Here is a 27,915-nt window from a genome sequence, read left to right as displayed (position 1 = left end):
CCTATGCTAAACCCAGGTAATACAGAGAAGAAAGAAAATTATCTGTCCTAAGTTCACATAAAAGTAGGAGAGGTAATTATTATACATGTGTGTATGTGTGTATATAATTATTTTACAGTGTGATCTCTAGTAATCAGTGCAAGCTGAAGGAGCTCAGTACGTGTCTGACTTTGGAATTGTTTTCATGTGGCATTGGGCTGGCAAACCCTGATGCAGTCTTTTTCTGCTTCTCTTGAAAATATTTGTAAAACTGCAAAAAAGTCATGAACTCATGCAGGCCTTAGGAATTAGGATGGTGTTCAACTAGGAAAACTGGAATTGATATTCCCAAAGAAAATCTGTGAGGATTTTCTAGAATTTAAATGATGAATGCAACTTGTTTGATAACATCATATATGACATAAGAACAAAGTCATGCGTGACCCACCATGGAAAGAATTTGGACCTTGCCACCTTCTGCTCCCTAGCATAAAAGCACAAGGTTCTTTTAAACCTAAAAACAGCACAGCTATCCCTCAACTTTACTGCTGATGGTTGGGTTTTTTGTTCTGTTTTTGGAAAGCAGCCAGTGAGTTTAAATTCCTAGATCCCCCCACGACCCTGTTCCCAGCCACCCTTTCAGTTCATTCCATTTCAAAACTGCCAGCCCAAGAATCCACCCAAGCAGGAAGTGTGAATTAGGAGGAATGGTGATGGCTTGCATTCTAAGCATCTGTTAATGGGGCAGATGTAGGAAAAGCCTTAGTAGTTCTGTAAACTTGGGAGGAAGGGTGTAGTTCGCACTACTAGTTCTAGGCTTGGAAAGCCAGGTAGTGCTGATCTACCTCAGTCCAGCAAAGCTACAGAAAATAGAAACTGCTGTACTCTGCCAATTGGCATTTAGCTGTAGATCTGAAGAGACAAATTCAAGTATACAGTGAGTGGGGATAAGAGCAAATCACAGGTGCTGTGTGCTGGGAAATACTGAACATGTGTACCTGTCTAGTTAATGTTGAAAAATAGTAACCCCATAGAAAAACCATTACATACAAAGAGAAAGAAATACCATTGTGAACACTTAAAGGAAGCCCTCTTGAAAATTATTTACTGCTGAAATCAAATGAAAATGTTAGAGAACTTTGTGGTATATTCAATAGAATATTTTTAATTTTTTTTTTTTTTTAAGAGACACGATCTTGCTCTCTGTCACTCAGACTGGAATGCAGTGGTGCAGTGGCCTAATCAGAGCCCACTGTAACCTTGGACTTCTGAACTCAAGCAATCCTCCCATCTCAGCCTCCCAAGTAGCTAAGACTGCACAGACACATGTCAGCATGCCCAGCTAATTTTTAAAAATTTTTTTGTAGGCCAGGCGCGGTGGCTCAAGCCTGTAATCCCAGCACTTTGGGAGGCCGAGGCGCGTGGATCACGAGGTCAGGAGATCGAGACCATCCTGGCTAACACAGTGAAACCCCGTCTCTACTAAAAAATACATACAAAATTAGCCGGGTGTGGTGGCGGGCGCCTGTAGTCCCAGCTACTTGGGAGGCTGAGCCAGGAGAATGGCGTAAACCTGGGAGGTGGAGCTTGCAGTGAGCCGAGATCCGGCCACTGCACTCCAGCCTGGGCGACAGAGCGAGACTCCGTCTCAAAAAAAAAAAAAAAAAAAAAATTTTGTAGAGGTGGGGTCTCACTGTGTTGCCAAGGCTGATCTCAAACTCCTGGCCTCAAGCTGTCTTCCAACTTCCAACTATCTCTATGAAATAGGCCAGAAACTTATTAGGAAAGAATGAATTAAGATGAAAGGACAATGGAATTTAGCTGAGAAGAAGACAAATGGCAAAGACCACAAGACAACTAAAAATGCAATCAAAGAATTAAAACCTACATTGAAAGCAATAGGGAGTATAATTTTCACTGAAGAAAATAAGATCAAGGCTATCATAAGACATAGCATATGTTTTCAATTTACTCTATAGGAAAAACATTTTGAGGATAGGAGCAACGGCTTATTTACTTTTTAAAATCTCAACAGTTCTTAGGTCAGAAGCTGGCACCAAATAATTGCCTTATGGTCAAACAGTTCTTTAAATCACTGTTCACCAAATGAGGAATGAACAGCGACCTGCTCAAGGTTGCAAAGCCAAGAAGTGGCAGAGCTTGCCTTTTAGGATATGCACCCCATCCTTTTAGGATACAAACTCTGGACTTTGCAAAACGCATGAAGGACTATTAAGAAAGGGAGTTTCAACATGCATTATACGTAGTTTCATAGTGAACCACGTTCCTTAAGCTAGTCCTTGCTCCTCTGTTCTTCTGACCACCAACCTTGTGGCTTATCCTCCCACTTTTACCCTAACTGTGGTATTTGGATTTAAACTCTGACCCTGTCTCTTCTCAGTAAGGTACTAGTTTCCTTCCCACCCTCACTGACTCAGATTTCAAAACAAATAGCCACTTGCGGTTTGACCTGGTCCTAATGCCTTCCACACTAGGTGCTTACCTTCATAAGTAGGAATAGGACATAACCCAGGAATCTCTTCCTTATGCTTGATAGTATCATTTCCTTTTTGTTCTGGTAACAATTGACTCCTATCATGTGACTAGCTGTCTCATTTTTCTTTTGATGATACAATACCAGCCTGAAGCACTGAACTAAAGAGAGGTGGAGGAGGTGGGGGATGAGCAGCCTAACAGCATGGTTGGACTAAGTACCCCACTATGTAAACATTTCTCCTTTCCAGTTGATAAACGAAGCACAGAAAGGTGAGGGCTGCAATATGATTATTTAAAAGAAGCAGAAGCTTAGGTAATAACAGTCAGTCTCAAAACAGTAAGTGCTGATGATTTTAGGTTCATTAAAAACAAGACAGACCCCCGCCCCCCGCCAAAAATGCTTACTTTTAAAGTAAGAAAATGACATGATCACACATAAAGGTAGATGAATATAGGCTGGGCTTGGTGGCTCACACCTGTAATCCCAGTACTTTGGGAGGCCAAGGCGGGTGGATCACAAGGTTAAGAGATCGAGACCATCCTGGCCAACATGGCAAAACCCCATCTCTACTAAAGATGCAAAAAATTGGCTGGGCGTGGTGGCACACGCCTGTGGTCCCAGCTACTCAGGAGGCTGAGGCAGGAGAGTCCCTTGAACCCGGGAGGCAGAGGTTACCGTGGGCTGACATCGTGCCACTGCACTCCAGGCTGGCGAGAGAGTGAGACTTCATCTCAGAGAAAAAAAAAAAAAAAAGATAGATGAAGATAAATACTCACCATCAGGAATAGTTGCATGTTTTAGGGATTTTTTTTTTCTTGGTGGTTGTTTTTATTTTAAATGTTTTGTTGGATGGTTTTTACCACTGCAAAGCAGTAAAGAGGGCTCAGGTTTTGAAATCGGACTTATGTTTGAACTTGTCTTGAAGATATACCAGTGTGTGACCTTTGGTGGGTTAACTCTGTGCAGCTGATCTGCCCACAAAGAAACCTGCCCACCAGGCTTCTTTGCAGGGTCGCTGTCAGCGCCAGACGGCAGGTGTTGGCACAATGGACAAACAGCACAGCAATGCCCTTGAATTGGCAGCTCCTGCTTGGTGGCCTTTACTTGCACATTAAGAGATGGCCAGCAGGATCCTGTGTGGCTTTTGAACCCTGAGCCAGCCATGGGCCTCCCATTTTAGCCCCAGAACTGACTGTACTTACCAGCCCAAACAGCCAGCCAAAGAAGCCCACTAGTTCCTTGGTCCTTGCAGAAAGCAAGTTTCATACAGGTCTTGAGATTGATCTTCTTTGTTCAAGTCCTTGGCCCTCAGTTTCCTCATCAGTACAATAGGAAACTCAAATTTGGTGTACCTTATGGAATAGCTAGTGTTATAGGAATTTTGAAAGAGTCCTTGCCTTCTCATATATATGAGCAGTTTCTATTCACAAAAAATTGGCATGGCCTTTGTTTTGTGGTGTTTGGGATTTTAAAAAATTATTTTCCTGAAATAACCATTCAACAAAGCAAATGACCTTGGAGACATATCAGGCCCGGAAAACACACCAAATGCACCCTATTCACCATTGGTTGAAACATATTTTCTCTGCTTCATGTTAAAAGTAATGCACTACCCAGAACAAAAAGTGATTTTCTGCTGCTTTGAAGAACTGTGACTTCTAACATCAGAGCGTGTGCTACTCAAACTGCTGGAGAGGTTGAGTGCTGCTCCAACAACTCTTCAAAGCAAGCACAGAGATAGTGTATATGTGGAAAACCAGGAGAGAGTCAGGGAGGAAGCACTGGGAGATCTTAGCCAGTTCCCGAGGGAACGAATCCCAGCTAGGTGTAGGCATCGCTAAACAGATCCAGATGTGGAAGGAGTCACCAACTCAGGGTATCTGCAAGAGTCAAGAGACAGCAGAGGTTGCACCCTTGTGACTTTTCTGATAGGGAGATGGATGATAGAGCTGGAAACTCATGAGCTAACTGAAGTAGCTTTCAAGTGATGTATTTATAAGCTTTGGAAACACATGGACTCTTTGATATGAGTTTGTGGATGTTTTCACTGTTATTTAACGCTGATTTATTCAGCCTTTTTTTTTTTTTTTTTTTTACATATTTTTGCTTATGAAAAATCAAATCCTGTAACAAAGCTTAATATTCTCAGTGTCTTTAACTGGTTTTCTGATTACATATATATAATCACAATACCAAACTGGTATTGTGCAAATTGGTCACAAATTTTACTGAATAAATATATATATATGTTTTACTGAACAAATATATTTTTTATTTGTGTATTTATTTATATATAAATTTACATATTTATATTTTATTTAAAATATATATTTTACTGAAAAAATATATTTTACTGAAGTGACTAATTTGCCAGCTGGTGTTGTGATTTTTCATAGGTACCATTTTTCAGGCACCTGATGCACCAGGCATCATGGTAGATGCTTTACATGTATCATCAACAACCTTCACAACAACCCTGCAAGACAATGTTGTCATCCCATTTAAAGGAAGAGAGAAACCGAGGCTCGGGGAGTTTAAGTAGCTTACCCACAGGAGAAAAGAGTATAAGTGGAACTGGAACCAGTCAATTCAAACCTGGGTCAGTGACATTCTTTGGGGAAAAAGAAAAATAAAAAAATAGATCTTTGTCATTGTTGTTGCTTTCATTGCTTCTGCTTTGTTTTTAATGTGCTTGGCATCTTTCTTTTTCATTTTAATGACTTTAAATTCTATCACAGAATCAGACTTTCCTTTCTTACTGCTCCTTTATCTTTCCTGTATACACTAAACAATAAGTAAAACCGCGGAATGGACTATGGGCAGGAGTGTTTCCCAAGGTCATGTGGCATGATAAAAGATTGAGGGGCGAATCAGGTGGAACCTACTGGGAAGGTCCAAGACAAAACAATACAAAGGAACTAAGGGCCAGAGGACCAAGGATAGAGTCCATGGTGTATAATCATGGTGTGCTGACCCAAGATAGGGTTACACAACAGCAAGTACAGGCCAGAAGAGTTGTACAGAGTAGCTTTGAGAAACAGTGTATGAGCATATCAAAATGGCTTAGACTTAAACACCTCAGAAGCAAGGCAAAGTGTGAAGGGCTTGGTGCTTTGGGTAAACAGCAAACGAAGTAGTGTTGTGTGGTGTAGAATTCACCAATAGAGTAAGGTCATGAGGGGCAGTGTCCATCCATCATTTTTGCTTGCTATAATAAATTATACAAATCTAGTGGCTTATTCTTGCACAGTTCTGCAGGTCAGAAATCTAGGTTGGTTCTGCTGGTTCCTCTGTAACCAAAGAAAGTGTTCACAAGGCCAAAATCAAAAGTTTTTATTGGAAGGTTCTGGGAAAAATCTGCTTCCACACTCATTCAAGTGGTTGATCTAATTTAGTCCCATGCAGTTGTAGGACTGAGGTCCCTGTTTCCATGCTAAAGGTCCGCCAGTGGGCCTTCTCAGCTTTCAGAGGCCTCCTGCATTTCTGGGCCCGTCACCCCTGCCGCCATCTTTAAAGCCCGCAGTGATGGGTCAAATCTCTCCCATGCTTTGAACCACTCCGATTTCTATTTCTGCTTCATCTCTCCTCTTCTCTTGACTGATTCCTCTGCCTTTCTCTTCTGCTTTTTTTTTTTTTTTTTTTTTTTTTTTTTGAGACGGAGTCTCGCTCTGTCGCCCAGGCTGGAGAGCAGTGGCGCAATCTCGGCTCACTGCAAGCTCCCACTCCTGGGTTCACGCTATTCTCCTGGCTCAGCCTCCCAAGTAGCTGGGACTACAGGCGCCCGCCACACCTGGCTTATTTTTTGTATTTTTAGTAGAGACAGCGTCTCACCGTGTTAGCCAGGATGGTCTGGATCTCCTGACCTCGTGATCCGCCCACCTCTGCTTCCCAAAGTGCTGGGATTACAGGCGTGAGCGACCGCACCCGGCCTTTCTTCTGCTTTTAAGAGCTCATGTAATTACCCTGGACCCAACCAGATAATCCAGGATAATCTCCCTATTTTAAGGTCATCTGGCTATTAAATAATTTTATCTTCCCAGTTCCTTTACAGCAGGGCCTCCGTTAGTGTTTGATTGAATAACCAGGGTACAGAATATTGAGGGGACATGTTTAAGATTCTGCTTACCACATTGTGGTAGCACAGTCATCTGCGTTTCTCAAATGTGTATGGGATTTAGGCAATGCCAAGTGTTAGCCTAGATTCCAGACACTTACTGAAACCTCTAAATATTTTTGGGAAGATTTGTCCCCCTTTCTCTTCCAAGCAGGTGATTATCTCAGACCTGTCCTCCAATGCCCCTCCTCCCTCCAGAGGCTTCCTATAAATCTTTCTCTGATCCTCCTCATTGCCTTTTCCATCAGCTCCACCTTCATTATTGACTGAGCAAACAGAGCGTTTCTCCCTCTCCATTGTGTTCTGGAAAGCTTTCAGTGAATTCCCCCGAGCCTTGGATACCCCCATCAAGCTCTGATAACCATAGAAAAATCTCAGGACTTGTGAATCCCATTTTCTTGTCTTTTGTAATCTTTAGAGATCCCTTGGGAAACTATTTTTAAGCCTTTTTTTTTTTTCTTGTTAGTATATATAATCAATTCCTGTAACAACTAGGTAGGAAAAAATTTAATTGCTAATATGTTTATTGATAATCTCAACTATTTTAGAACCTATGAACCTATAATTTATAATACCAAGGTTTAGAGCAGTCATTTCCACAGTTTATTGTGCATTAGGACCGTGATGAAATGCAAATTGCTGGACCCACACCGAAGGTTCAGTAAATCTAGAGTAGGATCCCAGGAAATCTACACTGGACTAGGATCCCAGGAAAGAGTTGAGGGAGATGCAGTAGTTTAGACAGCTACTCAGTTGCAAGATTTAAGCCTAAGTCCATGGTGGACAGTAACCATCTGTCTCTTCTTTTTACAATGAATGGAAGTGTGTAGGTTGATAAGTACTAAGGCTTCCTCAAGGAGTTCTTGCAAGAGTCCCCCCACTCTGTGTCCCTGGGCACTCAGGGGCTTCTCCATACTCCTGCATGCCTGTACCTTTAACATTATGGTCCCAGTGCTGATGATCAACTTCTGCCCTGGCTTCCCTACCCTGAACAGTCACTAGTCTCCAGTGCCCCTCATTCATATCCTCAGTAGTACCCTTAGCATAATGAAGGGGATACGTTATTCTCATATCCCAATAAATGGGATTGAGCCTTTCATGCAATTCAAGAGAAAGAGAATGAACACTTTTTAAGAGAAAGAGAAAGAAAATGAACTTACTTTTTATTTTATTTTATTTTACTTTACATTCTGGGATACATGTGAAGAACGTGCAGGTTTGTTACATAGTTATACATGTGCCATGGTGGTTTGCTGCACTTATCAACCCGTCATCTAGGTTTTCAGCCCCAAATGAATTAGGCATTTGTCCTAATGCTCTCCCTCACCTCCACCCCACCCCGCTACAGGCCCCATTGTGTGATGTTCCCCTCCCTGTGTCCATGTGTTCTCATTGTTCAACTCCCACTTAGAGTGAGAACATGTGGTGGTTGGTTTTCTGTTCCTGTGTTAGTTTGCTGAGGATGATGGTTTCCAGATTCATCCATGTCCCTGCAAAGGACATGATCTCATTCTTTTTTATGGCTCTGTAGTATTCCATGGTGTATATGTGCCACATTAAGAAAATGAACATTTAAGTGCCACCTATGTGCACAGTTGGCACCATAAGAGTTACAGGAGTGTGTAGTTCTTGTAGACTCAGTACAGCTTACTGAAGAAAGTAATTCACTTTGCAAATGATACCTCATGTAATCCTAACAAAAATAATTTGAAGTATTATCCCTTTTTTTGCAGATGAAAAAATTGAGCTCATAGAGGTTACAAAATTCATATAGTGTCATGCAGCTAAATTAGAGAAAATGTCGATATTTAAACCCAGGTCCCTTCCTCTAAAGCTCTTTCTTTCTGTTGGCATACACTTCTAACCTCAAAACTCCCAATATTTACATAAGTGCTTTATATTCATAATCTAGGAGGTTAAAATTAGGCAATGCAGTTACTTGCATTGTTTTGGCAATTGTATTTTCATACACCCAAATATTAATGATAAGCGCTTTCTCTTACAGTTCTCTTCATTACACAGTAGCCAAAATAGATAAAATGTGCTTACCCTTGCGACTCTCCCATCGGGCTTCCCTACACATTTGTCTGTCTCGCCCAAACATTCAAAATAGGGACAGGGACATCAATAAACAACTCCTTCTACTCATGCTTCCTCTCCACTTCCTCTTAATGGAACCGTTGAGCCTCCAGCTAGGGAATCAGTCCATCTGGCCTATCCTAGCCTTTTCAGACATTTCAAAGCTGTGCCTCCCCAGGACTTCTTTGGCACTCCCAGGGCACTGTCACCACTTCCCTTCTAAGACAGCTCCCCAAGGGTCCTTTGTAACCTCTCAGGCAGTCTACATGGCACTCCCTGCAAAGGTCCGTCATGGGTTGACTGGGCTGAGGTCCCTGGTATTTGAGAGAAAATTAAATGGTCTTAACGATCATCTGCATATCAGATGAGATGTCAAGGAAGCAAGGACCTCAGACCGCAGTGTCTTTGCACTTAAGAGATAAATGTCTTTCACTAAGTCACATTTCAATACCATGGCTCTAGGATTCGTGGTGAGGGAATATTGGAAATGATTGCATGAGAACTGTGTTTACTGCTTCCCTTTTGATACTGAGTACCTTCTGTATTACAATCCATGCAACATATCTCTTCTAGAATTTCTTCCCAGGAATAATTTTGTCTCCCTTCAAGGATAGTTATGTTTTATTTATCAGAAAAAAGCTATTTCACCCTCATATGTCCCTTTTTGCCGTAGCTGCTAGCAAGCTCAGGATTTAAATTTAGTGCTCAATTACATTGATTATGTCATTTTCAGTTTCTGCGAAAAAAATTATCCTCCCTTTTCTCCTCTATGATTTCTGAGCTCTGGAGGCACTGGAAATTTAGAAAAGGGTCCATGATATCTTTTTGCTTGAATACCAATGCTTTTTGGAAATTCTCCTGGATGTCTGTTGGGGATTAAGGAAGTTAAATCCAGCTATATCACACCCTTCCTTCTCTCTTATGGATTCTTACTAATTGAGAAGGATATCAGAACCTGTTACATTATCGGTATTATTACACAAGGCACTGGGGTTCCTAATAAGTACTGTTGGGGAATGCATCTTATATACAAAGTCATATTTTACCCACACTCCTAGCACAAATTATCCAAATCTGGTCTTTAGGAGTCGGTCAGCCACACAGAGGATCATGGCTTAATCCACTTCCTATTGATGACCAGAGAGAGGAAGTCAAAGGGAGGCAGCCTCCTGGACAGGCTCTAGAACAGTACGCTAAGCCATGGCCCAGCAACTTCCCTAGGAGACCTAATAGCAGAGGTGCTGCTGAGGCCAGGCCAGTACTGGAGAGACAGAGAAACAGTGTGTGAATCGCGTTCATGACTAGTGATCATTGCCAGGACCACACTGTATGCTAGCATGGTGCAGGCAGCTCGCAGAAAGTGTTCAGCTCATGACTGGTGTTCATGACTAGTGATCATTGCCAGGACCACTGCATGCCTGCATGGTGCAGGCAGCTCACAGAGAGTGTTCAGCTCAAGGGGCTACGACCAGGCTGAAATCCTGCTTACTCTGTACCTTTTTATAATTCATACTTCCAGATGGGGTGCCTTTTTCAAGCTCACACAACGGCTCTATATGAGCTACAGGAACTTTCCTTTTACCCTATTCTGATAAAAGCCACTTTTCTAGATGAGAAAGGGTAAGTTTAGGGACGGGAGAGGGCAGCTGAGAGCATGGAGCAAGTGACTAAAAGTGTTCTTCCAGTGTTCTTTTCTCTTGGGGCATGGTCTCTTCCTCTCTGATTGTAGGAGGAGCCAAGGCAGTAAACTTTGTCCACCTATAATTGTAGAATTTAACAAAGAAGGATAGGACCTAAGAAGAGAAAATGGTGTCTAAAAGGAGAAAAGAAGCATTGAATTGTCACTGGTTCACAGTTCACAGTGCTGAGTGAATTGTCACTCAGCAAATATTAACTTAGTGCTTATTATGTTCCAGGCACAGCACTGGGTATTAGAGTTTTGGTAAGTAAGACAAAGACATCAGAACACCTACATTCTGGTGTCCACTCTCTGTGTTCCCTTAGGCACATTATTTCCTCACTGTGAAATGAAGTTCTATAATGTCATCATGGTTTCTGTTCTCTCTGAGTTCCAGAATTCTTACCATATGCTTAGGTCTCTGGGAAACTTTGTGAAGGATGTTCTTTCACAGTTAATGGCTTAGGATGACACAGCCCCAGAGTTCTTCTTGTGTCTCTCATTTTAATTTTCTATCTTCTTGTGTGTTAATCAAAGCCATCATTCTAATCTGATTGCCCAATGATTTGCCAAGAAAAACTGTCAGCAGGTAGCTCTACTGAATGTAGGAATCCCCGCATCAACAGACTTAGATAAATAATTCAGCATAGCTGGAGCATAGGATATAGAGCGAGGAAGGACAAGAGTAAACACTGGAGAAGAAGCAAGGGCGAGCCCAGAAAGAAGCACATGAGACAGTGAAGGCATTTCTACTGTGAAATGAGGGCAATGGGGAGAATGTTTTACAGGGAGTAACACGATCAGATTTGCATTTAAGAACAGTCGGTCTAGCTCCAGTGTGGAAAGGAGCACAATTAGAAACAGTGAGATTTCCTCAGGGCCTCTGTCAACAATTAGGAAGGACATAATGGTGGCTTGAATTAAGGAAGTGAATGACAGTAAGGATCAAGAAAAGGAGATGCATTCAAAAGAGATTTGGGAGATCAAATGTATAAGACTTGGAGACTGCTTAAATATGGGAAGACGGGGAGGTCAAGAAAGATGGCTTTCGGCCAGGCGCAGTGGCTCACAACTGTAACCCCAGCACTTTGGGAGGCTGAGGCAGGTGTATCATATGAGATCAGGAGTTCGAGACCAGCCTGGCCAACATGATGAAACCCCGTCTCTACTAAAAGTACAAAAAAGCTGGATGTGGTGGTATACGTCTGTAATTCCAGCTACTGGGGAGGTTGAGGCAGGAGAATCGCTTGAACCCAGGAGGCAGAGGTTGTAGTGAGCCGAGATCACAGCCTGGGAGACAAAGTGAGACTCTGTCTTAAAAAAAGAGGGCTCCCGAGTTTCCTGGTTTGGGCAACTGAATGGAACCTGTGCCGTGCCATAGGCCAATTGCAGTGGGCTTGAGGGTGAAATCTGGAGAGAGTAATTAAATGAGGCCAGAGAAGATAGAGGAAGGGACCTACGTAGACCACTCAGCTCCCCTATTTTGATGCAAACTGCATGTCCATACCTGGTCGAGCTCAGGACAACACACACCATAGGAACTGAGTAAATGAATGTTGGTGAATTAATTTTATAATGTGATAATCTAAAGTGAACTGTAGTGCTGATGCCCACAAACACTGGGCTCAGCTTGAAGAACCCAGCAGCCTCTAGAAATGTCCTAAGAGAACATCTTGATGAGTAGGAGACATGATAGCAGGACTGTGAGTAAGTCCTGATGGCATACAAATCCAGCATCCTGTTCAGTTCTGAACTCTCTCAGAGATTGACATACTCCATATAAACATCTGATTCTGATTGACTTTAATGGGATTCCCTTGCAACCCACAGATTCTAAGTTATCCCCTAGTAGGTATAATATTTGTAGGAGATGTATTATTTTACCCTGGATTGGACACTGAATGCTGTTACACTGAATTCTGACAGTAGCAGAACGCAAAACAAGATCATCTTGTTCTAGAATGCCACTGTTACGTGTTGATTTCTTGTAAGCCACAGAAAATAGGTATCTGTAAGAAAAGAGAATGTTCTAAAATAAAAGGTATTTAATTATAGTCTAAGAAATATCAAACATAATCTTCCTGTGGTATTTGTTTTGTTTTTGTTTAATCTAAGGTCAGAAGTATTTTCTTTTGGGGAGAAAGGGATAGTTTTTCCCAGGTCTGGAGATTAAACAACTTAGTAGGCATTTCACGTTCCGCTCACAAAAAGGGGATTTGCATATGAACTTGTTTCGGCAAGAAAACACATCTGAACGTATTTCATGGGAACTATCTTTATCCACGGCAGCTTCTTTTGACCATCTTCTTCTTTTCTTCCCTTCATCCCTGTAGGTCACCGGATTGAAACTGTCTCAGGACCTCGATGATCTTGCCATTCTCTACCTGGCCACAGTTCAAGCCATTGCTGTAAGATACTGTAATGCCATTTTTAAAGAGACTTGGAGCCATCAGTATACCCTAGGCCACCGGCTCCCCAAGATACAGCACATGCTTTTGTGACAGAGATTCTTAATTAAAAGATTGTTTGCAAAAAAGAGATTCTTGTATGTCTGGAAGGAAATTTTGTTGAAGGGCCTCACCTGCTTTAACTAATAACCTCACGTAACTAAAAGCTGAAAGGAGTTAAAATCTGTGAAGATTATAGTTGTCATTTATCTAATTTGTTTTCTAAATTTAGTTAAATAGAAGCAAGCAAGCAGATGCTATGTATGCTTGCATTAAGAAAGGTTGTTAAGAATGTCTGATTTATAAAATACATTATATTGTTCACTTTGCAAAAGGATTCATGATAGGGGTCCTTTAAATAGGAAGCTTCCTTAGAACATGAAACAGTTTGTTTTTTGATAATTAGCTGCTTAACGTGAGGTTAGGATGATTAGGGAGGAAGAGGGGAATTTACATCTAAAATGTTAGGAGTTTCTAAACTAAAGATAAATCAAAATTGGAAATGAAATCCTAAAAGCTTAACCATTGTCTAAGGAATCTTCTTATCTAGAGGTGGCTATGGACAGACTACAAGAGGGTTCTAATCCTGAAATCACATCCAGAAGGTTGTGTGTGCGCATATGTTACAAAGTGCATTTTAGGAGAGTAGATCATGGCCTTCAGGGTCTCACAGCAGGTATGTACTCGAAATTAAGTTAATCCAGTGAGGCTTAGCCACTTCTGAAAAGAGAATAGGAATTAACAGAAAGAAAAAATCAGTTTATCTAATTTTGATTCAAAATTTATTTTTCAGTAACACCTGTTTAAGCAAATATGTTTAATGCTATATGTACATATATGATATTCAATTATTCTGTTTCTTCACACAACTGTTTTCATAACTTTATTCCTTTAAATGATATGTATACTTATTCACACCACCAACGGAAGTGCTTTTTTAATGCTCAGATTTGTCCAGGCACCATGTATGTACGATAAAGAATGGAACTTCCCAAATAGTAATAATACTAATACCGAAGGGATATACCTTCTTTAATGCAACTGCATAGAAGTATGGAGTCAGTCAACTTGATTAAACAGCCCTTTTAGATTATACCCTAGTTTAACTGTATCTTCCTGAAGCAATTTTCTTATTGGTCTAATAGCTTGGCCAATTCAGTGAAATCAGTCAGATGTCTTTTTATGCATGGAAACTTGGTCAAAAGCACACAATTCTGACATCTATAAAAATGCAGGAAATTAATAGTAAGATGAAAATAGAGAAAAAAGTGTGCATCAGTAGTAAAGATAATTATTTAGCTTTCTAGTTTTATAATAATGATAATGATGATTATGATGATAATAAATGAATTAAGAGGGTTTTTTGGGGTTTGTCTACTTGTTTGTTTTTTGTTTTTTTTTTGTTTTTTTTTTTTTTTGAGGCAGAGTCTTGCTCTGTTGCCAGGCTGGAGTGTAGTGGCACGATCTCGGCTCACTGCAACCTCTGCCTCCTGAGTTCAAGCGGTTCTCCTGCCTCAGCCTCCAGAGTAGCTGGGACTACAGGCGTGCACCACCACACCCAGCTAATTTTTTGTAGTTTTAGTAGAGACGGGGTTTCACCATATTGGCCAGGATGATCTCGATCTCTTGACCTCGTGATCTGCCCTTCTCGGCCTCCCAAAGTGCTAGGATTACAGGCATGAGCCACCATGCCTGCCCAAGTTAAGAGGTATTTTACATTTGCCAAGCACTGTGCTAGATACATTGCACACATTATCTGATTTAACCTTATTACGTAGATATTATAATCCCCGTTCCACAGACTGGAAACCTAAGCGTATGTGTGATTAATTAACTTGTGCAGGGCCATATAGTTTGTGGCAGAGGTGGGATTTGAACCCCCAGCATTCTAAAACAAAACTAGACATGTGAAGTACAGTCATCTGCTACATAACATTTTGGCTAACGAGGGACTTCATATATGACAGTGGTCCTAAAAGATCATAATACTGTATTTTTACTGCACCTTTTCTATGTTTAGATATGTTCAGATACACAAATATTTACTATTGTGGTACAGTTGCCTACAGTGTTCAGTACAGTAACGTGCTGTATGAGTTTGTAGCCTAGGAACAATAGGCTATACTATACATAGCCTAGGTATGTAGTAGGCTATACCATCCAGATTTATGGAAGTACAGTCTATGATGTTTGCATGACAAAATCGCCTAACCATGCATTTCTTGCAATGTATTCCCATGGTTAAAGGACACACGACTGTACTGAGGAACTTTTGTTTTCTGATTTGTTAATGTTATAAAAGAGTCCCGTAGTGGAATGAATAGTTTATATTGAAATGAATAATCTTGGAAAATCAGAATGGTGTGATTCTCCCCCTTTTGAGCACATGCTAAGAGGACATGAAGGATGAGGCCAAACAGGATGGACCAAGGGGCACCATCACATAGTGGTAATGATAGTTACCTTTCGTCAGACACAACTGTGTGCCAGGCACCAAACAGAGTGCCTTGCCTACTGGTAGCTTAACACTGTAACCCTGTAAGTAGATGGGTTTGTTCTCATTTTACAGACAAAGGGAGGACCATTTGCCAAGGTCAAACAGCTAGTGTGTGGTAGTTGCAATCTGAACCTTTCTCCATCTCACTCCCAGGCTCCTGCTCTTTCCACTTTACCATGCTGCATTTTCGTTTGATCTGTTTGTAAAAGCTACATGGGTGAAATAAGCTTTCAGATATTCCTAAGAATCGTTTTTACTTAACATATATTAGAAAATACCATTAATTTGGCCAGGATTGTCTCACAGAGGTCCCTTTCCTGGTAAGAGTACTGCAACAGAAGTCCAGAAATGTATAAATGAGGTTAAACTTAATGCAGGCAGGAGAGGGGAAGAAAAAAAGCCAGCTACATTTTCTCAAGTACCACACACTTGGAAAATCAATCTTGTATTTAATGGGCCATACATGTATTAAAAGCTATCATATTTATTCTGTCCATTGTCTTAATGACCTTTCTAATACCATGAAAGGAAGGCATTTTAAGACAGATTTTTTTTCGATAAGGCTTTTTTGTGGAGTCCAGTGAATTGTGAGGGGTTCAGTCTGTTTTGCAAATGTATCTGGGTGTGCTGATCTTTTAGGCAAAAAAAAAAAATGTGCATTTTAATGAGGTATTCTGATAACAGATATTTTCCCATAATGTTCAACTTGGGAAAAAATATTTTGTTTCATTGGCCCTGAATATTGCCAGAGCACGTATTTGTTGTCGGTCATCTGAAAGTAAGCAAATTTCTCTATATATGTAGTCATATCTTTGGGTGCTATTTTGTTGGGATGAAATGAAATTAAAGAGGATTGTAATCAAGTTAACTTGGGACTGTGCAAAACCCTCCATGAAGTAAAATTCTCTCTTGATCATGCTTAATTGAAAGACCTGTCAGCCACCCAGTTTATCCATAGCCTGTTCATCTGTAGTTTTCTTTGCAGAACAGACCCTTAAAAGGTACTATTTGCATTTGAAGTCTCTTGATTTGCATTCGGTTCTGTACATTCCCAGTGGAATAGCCTAATTTTAATTTAAATTTCTCTGTGAAAACATTTTTTCCAGAAAGGTGAGCACAAAATCATTTTCACACAAAGCCCTTTGATGGGACATTTCAGTAGGGTGGAGTATTACACAGATTGGAGTCTGGGACACCGAAAGGGGAGGTCCTTTAAGGAACTGCGAGACTGAGTGGGAAATTCCAGCCGACAATACCACATGGGGGAGAGACAGGCTATCTGTCACAGCCCCTCTCGAGGGAGTGCCTCTTATTTGAATCATTTCTTTCCTTTTCCCAGGAAATGTGCTTTGTTTTATTCTTGTCTCAGGCCTGCTAATCGCGTGCCCCTAAGTCCCTGGTTTTAGAAATATCAAAGATACCAGTTTTGCCTGACATTTCCATACAAATTAGGAGAGAGCTATTCTCCCATCCCATACAGACTGTATTGCTTAGTCAAATTATATATCTCCTAAGTGGGGACAACAATATGCAGGTTTCACATTTGCCTTAAGATTAGAGATGCTATTAAAGCGCATAGCAGAGTGCCTAGCATGTAGCTGATAACCAGAAGAACTCTCCTTGTGTGCACCTTTCGTGAGCTGGACACTCTTCTACAAGTTTTACCTTTGCTGCCTACAGAGCAGCCTTATATGGTAGGTATTATTAGATTTCATCAAGACTAAGACCACATTTTTAATTTTTTTACATGTAGACATTTCTGACAATCTATAGAATTTTTAACTAAGGGAATATGATACTATTATTCCCATGGCAAAAAAAAAAAAAATGGCAATTGAGTTATAGAAAGGTTAAGGTATAAGAAATATGTGAAATGCCTAAATGCCAGCCTGGGTTTTTTGAATTCAAAACTCATGCTCTTAGCTACTACAGATTCATGCCGTTAGAGCAGACTGGGGTTGCCCGGAATCCACAGGCATCAAATCATCCATGGTGGACTTCAGGCATCTGTAGACCTCCTGAAATTATGTATAGTACTATTTTGTATGTGACTTTTTTTTTCTGGGGAGGTCAATAGGTTTTCGCATATTCTCAAGGGGATTCATGACCCCCCCCAAAAAGCTTAACAAAGAACATCTGGGAATGATCAGCCCTAGTTAGTATGTAGGATCTGGCCTCATATGGCACAACATGTTTGAATTTTTCTAAACACACTACATCTGTGGATTGTTTTTGGAGGCCCAGGTTTTACCTAATCCATATTTTTACCAGATTCATGAATAGCTTCAACAAACCCTGAAGACCTCTGGGCTAGAACTGCTGTGTCTTTTGCTCCTGAACTGCCCCTGTCCCTCATGATTTATGCCAAAGCAATTAGTATTTCATGTCCTATGGTTCCCAGATCACCCTCTGACCACTCCTGTTCCCAGGTTCCCCCATCCCCTGGGGTGACAGCTCCCGAGACAGCCTTGTCAAAGCAGGCTTCATTTACCCTTTACTCCCCACCACCACAGGATGTGAGGTCAGGGCAGCATCCTGCTGACATCCAAAACCCTATTCCTTACCTTGGCTAAACTCACTACATTCCTAGGTTTCAACCTGAACAGTACTGTCACACTTTCACTAAAAAACAAGATATTGGCTCATGCCTTCTTCTTGGTGGCTACGCCATCTGTAGAGACACATTGGCCTCCCAGATCCTTGAGTTTCTTATCTCTTCTGACTTCTCTTCCCTCCCCTTTAGCAATTCACTCCCAGTTCTACACCTAGGACTTTAACATCTCCCCAAATTGCTCAATCTCTAAACATTTCAAAGACTCGCTACCCACCAAAAAAATCCTCTTCCTCTATTCTTTCTGGAGCTCCTTTCTCAAGCATCATCATGTGGCCGCCCCCTTAAGGCCACATCACAGTTCATCTTCTTGTTTTTAGTCCTTATCCCAAATAAATTTTGATTTTTGAACTCTAGTTTTTGAACTTTCAAGTAAATTAAGATTTTTCAGATGTTCAACTATCTTATCTAAAACTGAAGAATTCTACATTAAGATTCACTTCCATAACTCTAAGGCAATGTTCTCTTCTCAAACAATAACGGTTTTTACTGAGTTTAATGAACTTAGGAAGACAGGGATGAGGATAATGTGTTTTAGGAAGATATTAACACACAAGGACTGAGACACAAGGCTGAATTGAAAATATGGTGAAGCCCTGAAACAACCTGGGAATGGATTTGGCTCAGATGCCTGCTTTTAGAGAACCACTACCTGGTTTCAGGTAATAGCAAAGGTAATTTTAGCCTGCAGCCACCCTGAAGCCTTGGATATCACCTTCTTTATGCAATTAGAGGCTTCTTTCCATGATTCTGCTGCTGGATTTTTTGGTGCTTTTTCTAAGGAAAAAGCCTTTAGTTCCCATTTAGCAAAGGAAGACTGACCAAGATACCATTGACTCTGTTTCAGAGTAGTATTGCAATCACTCCTAATACAGGGCCTGGGCTATAGTAGACACTCATTAAATATCTGTTTGAATGAACTATGTTACCATTAACTGTGTTGACATTGTCAACTGTTTTTGTCAGTATTCTGTAACTACTGATAGAAGCAAATGGTGTAATTAAGAGGGTTTTGGAATCAGTCAGGCCCAAGTTGAAATTCCCACTCTGCGATTTAATTAATGGTGTGATCATAGACAACATAGTCTCTGTGAGTCTCAGCTGTCTGAGATAGTGTATGTAAAGCTCTTAGTACAGTGTCTAGCACTCAGTAAACATTTAAGAAGTGTTCCCTAATGTTTACTTTTGCGACTATACTGATGCTATCTTCTGCTTCTCCTTTCAAGTTGGGGACTCGCTTCATTATAGAAGCCATGGAGGCAGCAGGGCACTCGATCAGTACTCTTTTCCTGTGTGGAGGCCTCAGCAAGAATCCCCTTTTTGTGCAAATGCATGCGGACATTACTGGTAAGTCTGGAAAGGAGGAGAGAAGGTCATTTTTGGCTTGGCAGCAAATGGGCATGGCCCAGTTCTGGGTGAGGTGAGATTAGGAGGATATATGTGATATGCTAGATTATTAAAATAACCCTGAAGTCTTTATATTCAGGATGGAGAAAGTGACTTCTATGTATATCCAACCATTGAATAATAGTGAGAAATAACACAAGAGAAGTTGGCCAGGACTAGATCTTAATCCAAGTGTTTACACAACAGTTTTGAGTACCTCTTCTGATCCACATATTGTGGAGGATATTGAAGATATGAAGATTAATAAAGCATGATTCTTGCTCCCCACCACCCAGGAACTCAGGGTCTATTGAGGAAGGGAAATAGCAAACAGGCATATTAAAGGTAGTATGGCAAAAGCTCGGAGTGAGAAAAGTACAGAGTATCATGGAAACATAGTGAGGCACCTTGTCTGGTTTGGGACCTAATGGCAGCTCAGGGCATGTGGTCTGGAAGAAGTGATAAAAAAGCTATCTTGAAGAAAGAATGCCGAGGCTGGATGCTGTAGGATCTGTGGGTCTGGTTGCAGACTGAATTTGAGCCCTAAGACCCTGTGATCCTGTGATTCCTTCTCAGCTGATCAGAATCAGGGATCATGATAGAGGTGCAGGGAATCACAAATAATGGGCTGAGCTCTTTGTGATATCAGCAGACAGTGGAGGAGAAGGATCCTTATCAGAGCCCCTAGAACCCAAGGAAGGGGCCCCATTGGCAGGAGGCTTTCTACAGGAGGTCCTCCAGGAGGACCAGGAGGCATCAGGTCCAGAGAGACAGAGGTCCAGGCCCCTTTTACTCCTTGCCCCTCTAGTGTCTCCTGGGGACTGGTGTTCTCTCCCAGGACCCATCCCTGGGTGGACAGGTACCACCAGGGCAGGGCAAGGTGAGGGAAAGTAGGGGAGGATTGTACCTGTCCTGTAGTTCCAACTCCAGCCTGATAAGAGCCCACTTGATCCTACCTACATTTATCATGATCCTTTGCTATCTGTCATCCCCTACTTTCTTACCTCTGACTTCTGGGCAGGTCAAAGTCCCTGCCCCATTATATCCTTGTTCCCCCTCCAAGCCACACAGATTCCTACAGGTGAGAGCCTTGTCTAACACGATGGATGTAACTGATCTCTGCACATCATGAGATGAAACTAAGTAAGTCATTTATTCCCAGCCTAGAGATAAGCAGACTGAGGCACAAGTCTGAGGACAGTAAGAAAAGCATACAGTCTAAGGGCAGAACTATTGGGATGTGAAGTATAGAAAGTATTACCATTAACCAAGCCCCTACTATGTGTCAGTGTGAATCACGCTGTAGACACTTAATCCTCCCATGCCACCAAAGGGTAGAAATTGATGCCCCCATCTTACAGACAAGCAAGCTGATAGGTGGGTAGGTGAATTAAATCGGCTATCTAAAGTCAAACAGGCAGTACGAGGCAGGACCAATATTGTAACCATAGTGTGTCTGGGCCCACCGTCCCTTTATATTGTACTGCTGACCCAGGTTTCTCGACTCTTCTGCCAAGTTTTTAACCGTTTGATGATGACCCCTCTTTTCTGAGGTGTCCAAAACCCAACAGAAGTGGGCCCTTCAAAGCAGAAGGAGGAAAGACATAAAAAAGAGCCCAGATTGCCTTATAATTGCCCTCAGGAGAAAAACCATAACATTTTATCTGAAAATCAGTTGGCTGGTTCAGGTAACTTTCAAGCTTAAAATTTCATCTGTGACATTCCAATTTCTAGCCTTCTTTTGTGTGTGTGTGTGTGTGTGTGTTTTGGTAGAGACAGGGTTTCACCATGTTGGCCAGGCTGGTCTTGAACTCCTGACCTCAAGTGATCCACCCGCCTTGGCCTCCCAAAGTGCTGGGATTACAGGCATGAGCTACCACGCCCGGCCCCAATTTCCAGCCTTCTGATAGTCAAAAAGCTTCCTATCTGGATGCGATGCAAGAGGAAAGACGAAAATCAGCTTTGGACAACACAGTACTCTAGAAAATGGGAAACAGGGCCTCCCAGAGCAGAACAGCTAGCTGTGAGTGACCCCAGTACTGACTCGGCACTGCAGCCCCGGACTTTGTGAAAATGGGTCATCTTGCAGGCCCTACATCGCTGGGCTGACTCAGAAGCACGGGGAGGGGGGGAGTGCAGCGGCTTCACAGAAAGTTCTGCTTTGGAAACTGTTCTCCTCTAGGCTGTTGAATGAAAAGGCTGTTAATCGTTATTTGGATTCCGATTGAAACTGGACCTTTTGTCTCTAACTATGGACCAGTTACAGTTCCAGACAAAGGGACCTTTTCTTTAGCCTGGAATTCCTCTGCCTTTTGGAGCCTGTGACTGACAAGTGATGGCAAAGTGCATCTGCCTTTGAATGCTTTGGGTTCTGCTAAACTCATTAATGCATCAGATAAAATAGTTCACATTCCAGCCAAAGCTGCCCTCTTCCTCTCCTTCACCCAGCACTCAGAGAAAAGAACACATTTGCATTTATCCCTATAAAAGGCACATACACAAGCAGCCAGTATAGAGGTAGTGTCTTTGGTGCCTTTAAACATTGTATTGCTCTAGTTTTCCTACAGAGACAGAGTTAGGGAGGACTGTTGACCTGGAACATGATTCTCAGAAATGCATGTGAAAAACACATTGGAATTTGGGAGATTTTTTTGGAGATAGTGTGGAACAGTGGAAAAAGCAGGAGATCAGCTCTGTGACTTTGGGCAAGTTACTTTAGCTCTCTGAGTCTCAGTTCCCTCTTCTGAAACAAACAAACAAACAACATTTTCATCTCCCTCATGTAGATCACTGCTGAGGAATAAATGCTCGCAAGTTTGTGAGCATCAAACTCTGTGCCTAGACTAAGTAGGTGATCAGTAAATGTTAGTTCTCTTGTTGCATCCAGGAAGCCCCGTGCCAAAAAGAAAGAGGGACATTTGAGGAAAAAAAAAAAAAAGCAGTTTATGATTTTGAAAGTGAATCTTTGCCATGTTGAGAACAGCCTGCTCTGTACAAGCAGGGCGAGCAGGGCTTTGCCAGCTTGGGAAATGCTGTCTACATGAGGAGGAAGAACCTCCTTATACCCCGGTCATTTGGTTAACTGTGGTTTCAAGAAAGACTTGGTATGTACTAAGTAATTGTAAGTTTCCTCCACTGACTTGGGACTAAATGTTCCTTCTTCTAAATTTTATTTTTTAGTACTGGTAGTTTCAGTAGGGGTTTCCCTCTTCTGGTCTTACTCATTATTTTAATTATTTGTTCTTTCATTTATTCACTCAAAAGCATTCTCTGAGCACACCAGTGCGCCAAGCCCCGAGGTTGGCACAGGGATGCTAAGAAAAACAGTCATGTCCAGCCAAGAGGTTCTTTATAAAACACAGAAAAAGTGCCCTTGGTCTTATGACCAATATCCAGAGTGAGTAGAGTGGGGATCCAGAGGATAAGATGTGTCAGTGTCAGTCAGGTCCAGGCAGAGAACAGATACACCCTCCAGTTAGGTTAACTGGAGAGAAGTTGAATAAAGAGTCAGTGTACAGAACTGTGGGCAGGGTGCTGGAAGCCCAGACAACCAAGAAGTACCTTGGGATACTAACAGCGTTTCCATCCCTGGGCTTGCAAGGGTGAGGGTAGGGAGCAGGCAATCTGAGCCTGATGGGATGTGTGAAGAGGGCAGCCCAGCAGAAGCTTAGTCAAGGATGTACCTAGAGGGCAGGGGCCCACAGCTGTGATCCCCACTGGCCAGTCTCTCAGGCACAGAGTAGGTGGAGGGAGGAAGGGAAGAGGTGGGATTGGTCTTAGAGGCAAATGGAAGCAGTGGGTTGATTTCACCCTGGGTAACAGGTGTGAGGAGAGACATTAGAAGTAAAGTAAACTTTAAGAATAACAACTAATGCTAATTTAGTGCTTTCTCTAAGCCAGACACCATTTCAAGAGCCTTATAATAATACAATTTTAGTTCTCACAGCAACTCTGAGATAGATGGAATTTTAACCCCATTTTTCAGATGAGAAAGCTGAGGCACAGAAAGTTTAGGTAACTTGCCTAGGATCACACGCTAAGTCAGTGGGGAAGCCAGGATTCAAACTCTGGCAGTCTGGGTTCAGAGCACTTTGGGCAGCAACTTGAGAGCTGATAGGGTATTCACCAGATTCACGCAGGTCTCTGGTTGGCAAGGGGAGGAGCCTGTGAGTAGTTCCTCCCTGCTCACAACTGGGGGAGCTTTTGGCAGGGTAGGAAGGCCTGGGAAGTAAATGGTGTTTGGAGGCACTGTCTTCAAAAATTCCCCAGGTCCATAGGGAAGGCTGGGTGGTCACAGTTGCACACCCATCTGTACCATTCCTAGGATTCTTCAAAGGCTTGTAGTGCTCTCTCCTGCTGGGGTCAGCACAGCCCTTCAGTGTGGCCTGGCGTCTGTCCTTCCCCTCTGGATGGTTGATGGGAACCTTTAGTGTCCCTTCCCCACTTATCCAGTTTTTAGCCCAGGTCTAGTATATGCAGAGAGGCTTCACTTGCCATCCACCTGAATTCTAACAGTAGCAGCCATCATTTCTCCAGGGCTTACTGTAGGCCAGGAAATGTGCTAAGCACCAACTATGTGCCCTCTCATTAAGCCTCACAACACACCTGTGTGGTACATCTTATGATCATTCCCATTTTGCATTTAGGGAAACCAAGGCTAAAAGAGTGTAAGTGACTTGCTGGACACAGAGCTAGTGGAACCAGGAAACAAACTCAGGTCTGAGCTTCTCCCAGCATTCCCACCCGACACCATGTTGGCAGTGCCTTAAGCCCTGGCCCAGATGAGGGCTGGTATTTCTAAATTCTGTGGGGTGTCAGTGGGAATTTGGTCCCCTGCCCTCTTTCTCTGGGTAGCTGGAGGAAAGAATTGACTGGGGAGGTAATGGGATGTAGAGAGAGTGCCTCGGGAAAATCTCAGACAACCTAGGAAAAGAAATTTAAGCTTTGGGAAAATAACTCTTACGGCTTGAGTACAAGAAGGTTTTACACCACAAGGGTACCTCTGTAAAGTTTGCTGCCATCTCCGGATGAGCAGACCAATCTATACATTATAGACCTAAGAATCCTAAATTATTTCTATTAATCTTAAACCTACCATGAGCCCTCAACCTCTGGGCGTTAGCATACGGAGGGATCCTCCCTGCCGGTGGACCCCTACTCACCCTTCAGATGCCTGTTTAAGCCTCATCTCCACTGTGATCTGTGAAGACCACTACCCCAGAAATGGGTTCCCTCATCATTCAGTCACTCACCGTGTGCTAGATACTGGTCTAAATGCCAGGGATTCAGCAGTAGACAAAACAGGGTCCCTCCCCTCTTGTAGCTTAAGTTCTTGCAGGGGAGACAGACATTAAACAAGTGAGTAAAATACAATGTTGGAAGGTGGGATGAAGCAGTTAAGAGGGTAAGAAGTATTGAGGGAAGTTGTAATTTAAAATTTAAATCTGATGGCCGGGAAATGCTCAGTAGGAAGGTAATGTTTGCAGAAACACTTGAAGGAGGGGCCGGCAATTAGCATGTGGGCATCTAGGAGGAAGTGTTCCAGACAGGGAACAGCATGGGTGCTTCCGAAGCACACTCAGGAAGCAGCAAGGAGGCCAGGACTATGTGGCTGGAAGGAGAGAAGGAGGATATCAGAGGGGGAGAAGTGGGGCCAGATCTGGGAGGGAGGGCCCCTTGTCAGCCACTGTAAGGACTGTGGCATGTACCCTGAGAGAGGGGAGAAGCCCTGGAGGGATGAATCATACCCTGTCTTGCTACCTCCTTCCCTTAGCACATCTCAGTTAAAGAACCAACCCCCTGGTTGGAGAAAGAGTAGCCTTTCTCTCTCTCATCCATCTCTCTCTGAAACCTGAATAGCAGGGCACGGTGCGATTCATCACAGTATTCCCTAGGCCAGCAAAGCACTTAATAAACATCTGTGGATCTGAACTTGAATCAAATGGCAGGTAGCAGCTTGCAGAAGCCTGAAAAACCTGGGCACTGAGGTCTCATGAGTTGATATATATGGTGTTAGCTCCCTTGGGCCCTTGGCTACTGCACCAGCAGGCACAGGCAGTGAAATCTTTTAGAACCAAATAATCCCAAGGAACAAGGAAGGGAGGACTGTGGGGAGTCGGGAGGGGGGCCTGATGCTGCCCTGATGTCAGGTGTTTTTGCCACTGTGGCTGCTTGCTGGCTCCTCATACTCCCCTGGCTCTGCTCCCTAACCAAGGTGTGGCCTTGTCCTGCGCAGGCATGCCTGTGGTCCTGTCGCAAGAGGTGGAGTCTGTTCTTGTGGGTGCTGCTATTCTGGGTGCCTGTGCCTCAGGGGATTTCGCTTCTGTACAGGTATGTGAAGACCAGGGGGTGGGCTGTGGCTCCTCCCCTGTCTGAGGCCAACCTTCCTCTTGACAGCAGCTCACATTTTACAAAACACACACAGGATATAATTAAGAAATGATAGGTTCCAGCCAGGGAAAGCACAAACACTTCTAGCCTCAGACATATTTATTGCAGTTTTCATTTGACTTGGCCACAGTTCGTATTGGTCGTTCTGTTTTTCAGTTGTTTTTGTTTTTTATTTCTTCTTTAAAATACCTTTTAAATTATTCCTTTTAAATTTCCCCTTGACCACTTTTCTTTGAGCACATGAAACAGGTAAGCCTCAAAACCTCAGTTTTTCGTGTGTATTTCAGATTTCTAAAAGCTTATGGCAATCCCACCATTTTCCAAATACGTTTAAGGCCTCTATCAGCAAGAGACACAAATGACAATGTTAGTATTAAATAGAAAAGGAATTAAAAGGGAAAATAAGGAACAAAGATATAGGAAGAAGGAAACAATTTGGTGGCTGTGATTAAACACATAATTTGGCTCTGAGCTTCCTGGCAGCCAAGACAAAAACGAACACATGATAAATTGCATAATTCTTATTTTCAAAAAGAGGAAACATACTAGTTTCTGGTGAGAGGCAGAACTTTCCCTCCTACCAAATTGCGAAAGACTTTGCACACATGGGGCTTTGTGGAGAGGTTTTGAGTGCTAAAATAATACAAGATAAAGAACGAATGTGGTGTGAAGGCTAGGAGCATACAGGCTCTGGCATTAGACCACCTGGGCTCAAATCCTGGCTTGACTACCTGCCAGCTCTTGTGGCCTAAACACTCTTCTCTGTACCTCCACTTCTTTATCTGTAATAGTAATTAACAGTACATCGTGAGTTCTTTCTGTGTGTCAAGCATGCTCATTTAGTCCCTGCAACAACTCTATTATCCCCATTTTATGGTGGAGGAACCTGAGGCATAAAGTAGTTAAATAACTCAGCCTAAATGAAATGGCTAGTAAATGCCAGAATCAAGAAGTCTAGCTCCTACTTCTTAACTGAATGTTTAAGAGATATTTGTTCAGCTAAGCAGCAGAGTGTCCAAATGACTTGCTCATGCTCTCAAGGTTAGGACTACAAGCCAGATGACTAGTAGCTCCGTAATTAGAGTTTCATTTATTGTGAACCTCTTAATGTGCCAGACACTGTGCTAGGTGCTTTTTGTATAATCTTCCTAATACCTATAACAATGCTTCATGAACCACAGAGATTAGGCAATAAAGATCCAGAGAGCTTACAAAACTTAAGGGTACACTGTTAGGAACAGATAGATGTAAAACTGTGATGTTGTTTGTACTGCATTTTGGAAAATGTGCTACACTACACACTATCCAAGCCTCTGAAACTAATGACTGTGAAATCTCCCTCACAAGGAATTAAATCCACTCATGAATTCTTGTGGGTTCTGAGTGAATCTTTAAATAAAGATGGTATAGTTTAATTCTTGATTTTTTCTGGATAGTCTCATCCTTTCTCAAAAATAGCACATGGAGATATTTGTTGTTGAAATATCAATAAATGGTCAATTATTATTTTAATGTATCAGCTGACAGAGATGTTCTCACAATTAGATATCTTGCCCTTCCTGTGACAAATTATAAAAGTTAAAACAGGAAGGATGCTTACTAAGGTTCTACAGAGGTTACCCTGTGTTGTGAACTGAATATTTGTATTCCTGCAAAATTTGCCCTGACCTTCAATGTGATGGTATATGGAGGTGGGTCTTTGGGAGATAATTAGGGTTAGATGAAATCATAAAGGCAGGAGCCTAGTCTCATGGGTTATGAAGGTCTGATGGGCCCTTATACAAAGACACCAGAGAACTTCCTTGTTCTCTCTGCCATGTGAAGACACAGCAAGAAGTCCATTTCTACAAACCAAAAGAGGGCTCGCACCAGACCCTGACCTTGCTGGCACCCTGATCTCAGACTTTGAGCCTCCAGAACTGTTAGAAGATAGGTTTCTGTTGTTTAAGTACCCAGTCTATGGCATTCGTTATAGTAGCCTGAGATAAGACACCTCATTTAATCTTGACAGTCATCCTGCTTGCAGGATGCATGTTTTTATCCTTCTGTGATAGGAAACCAAGTTTCAGAGATGTTTGAAGTTATTTGTCCAAGGCTACACAGAAAGGGTAGAAGCAGAATTGAAATGAAGGTCTCTCTGGGTCTGTATCTTATCCTGATTGTCATTCTTTTTCTAATGTGTTCGATTGTTTTTTCTTTAAAAATATTTTCTGATATTAGGTCTAACATTTAAGTCT

At 42.2% G+C, this 27,915-nt stretch overlaps 1 protein-coding gene across 9 annotated transcripts in view; it reads left to right on the top strand.

The window, feature by feature from the left end:
• Positions 1–27,915, top strand: part of FGGY (FGGY carbohydrate kinase domain containing) — a 448,924-nt gene that overhangs the window by 331,170 nt on the left and 89,839 nt on the right. For 8 of the 9 annotated variants that reach the window (XR_002725457.1, XM_023187457.1, XM_031934004.1 and 5 more), the window contains 3 exons: positions 12,681–12,755; positions 19,129–19,249; positions 25,524–25,618. Coding sequence is in view for 8 of the 9 variants with exons in the window: in XM_023187457.1 (XP_023043225.1) it covers positions 12,681–12,755; positions 19,129–19,249; positions 25,524–25,618 (291 nt within the window). In the remaining variant the exon portion in view is untranslated. The remainder of the gene's footprint in view (positions 1–12,680; positions 12,756–19,128; positions 19,250–25,523; positions 25,619–27,915) is intronic. The other variant, XM_026454156.2, reaches the window with a different exon arrangement.

Source organism: Piliocolobus tephrosceles, chromosome 1, assembly GCF_002776525.5.
Source record: "Piliocolobus tephrosceles isolate RC106 chromosome 1, ASM277652v3, whole genome shotgun sequence".
In the NCBI taxonomy this organism is placed as follows: domain Eukaryota; kingdom Metazoa; phylum Chordata; class Mammalia; order Primates; family Cercopithecidae; genus Piliocolobus; species Piliocolobus tephrosceles.
Note: the sequence above shows the minus strand (reverse complement) of the source record. Positions and strands in the feature narration are given on the sequence as shown.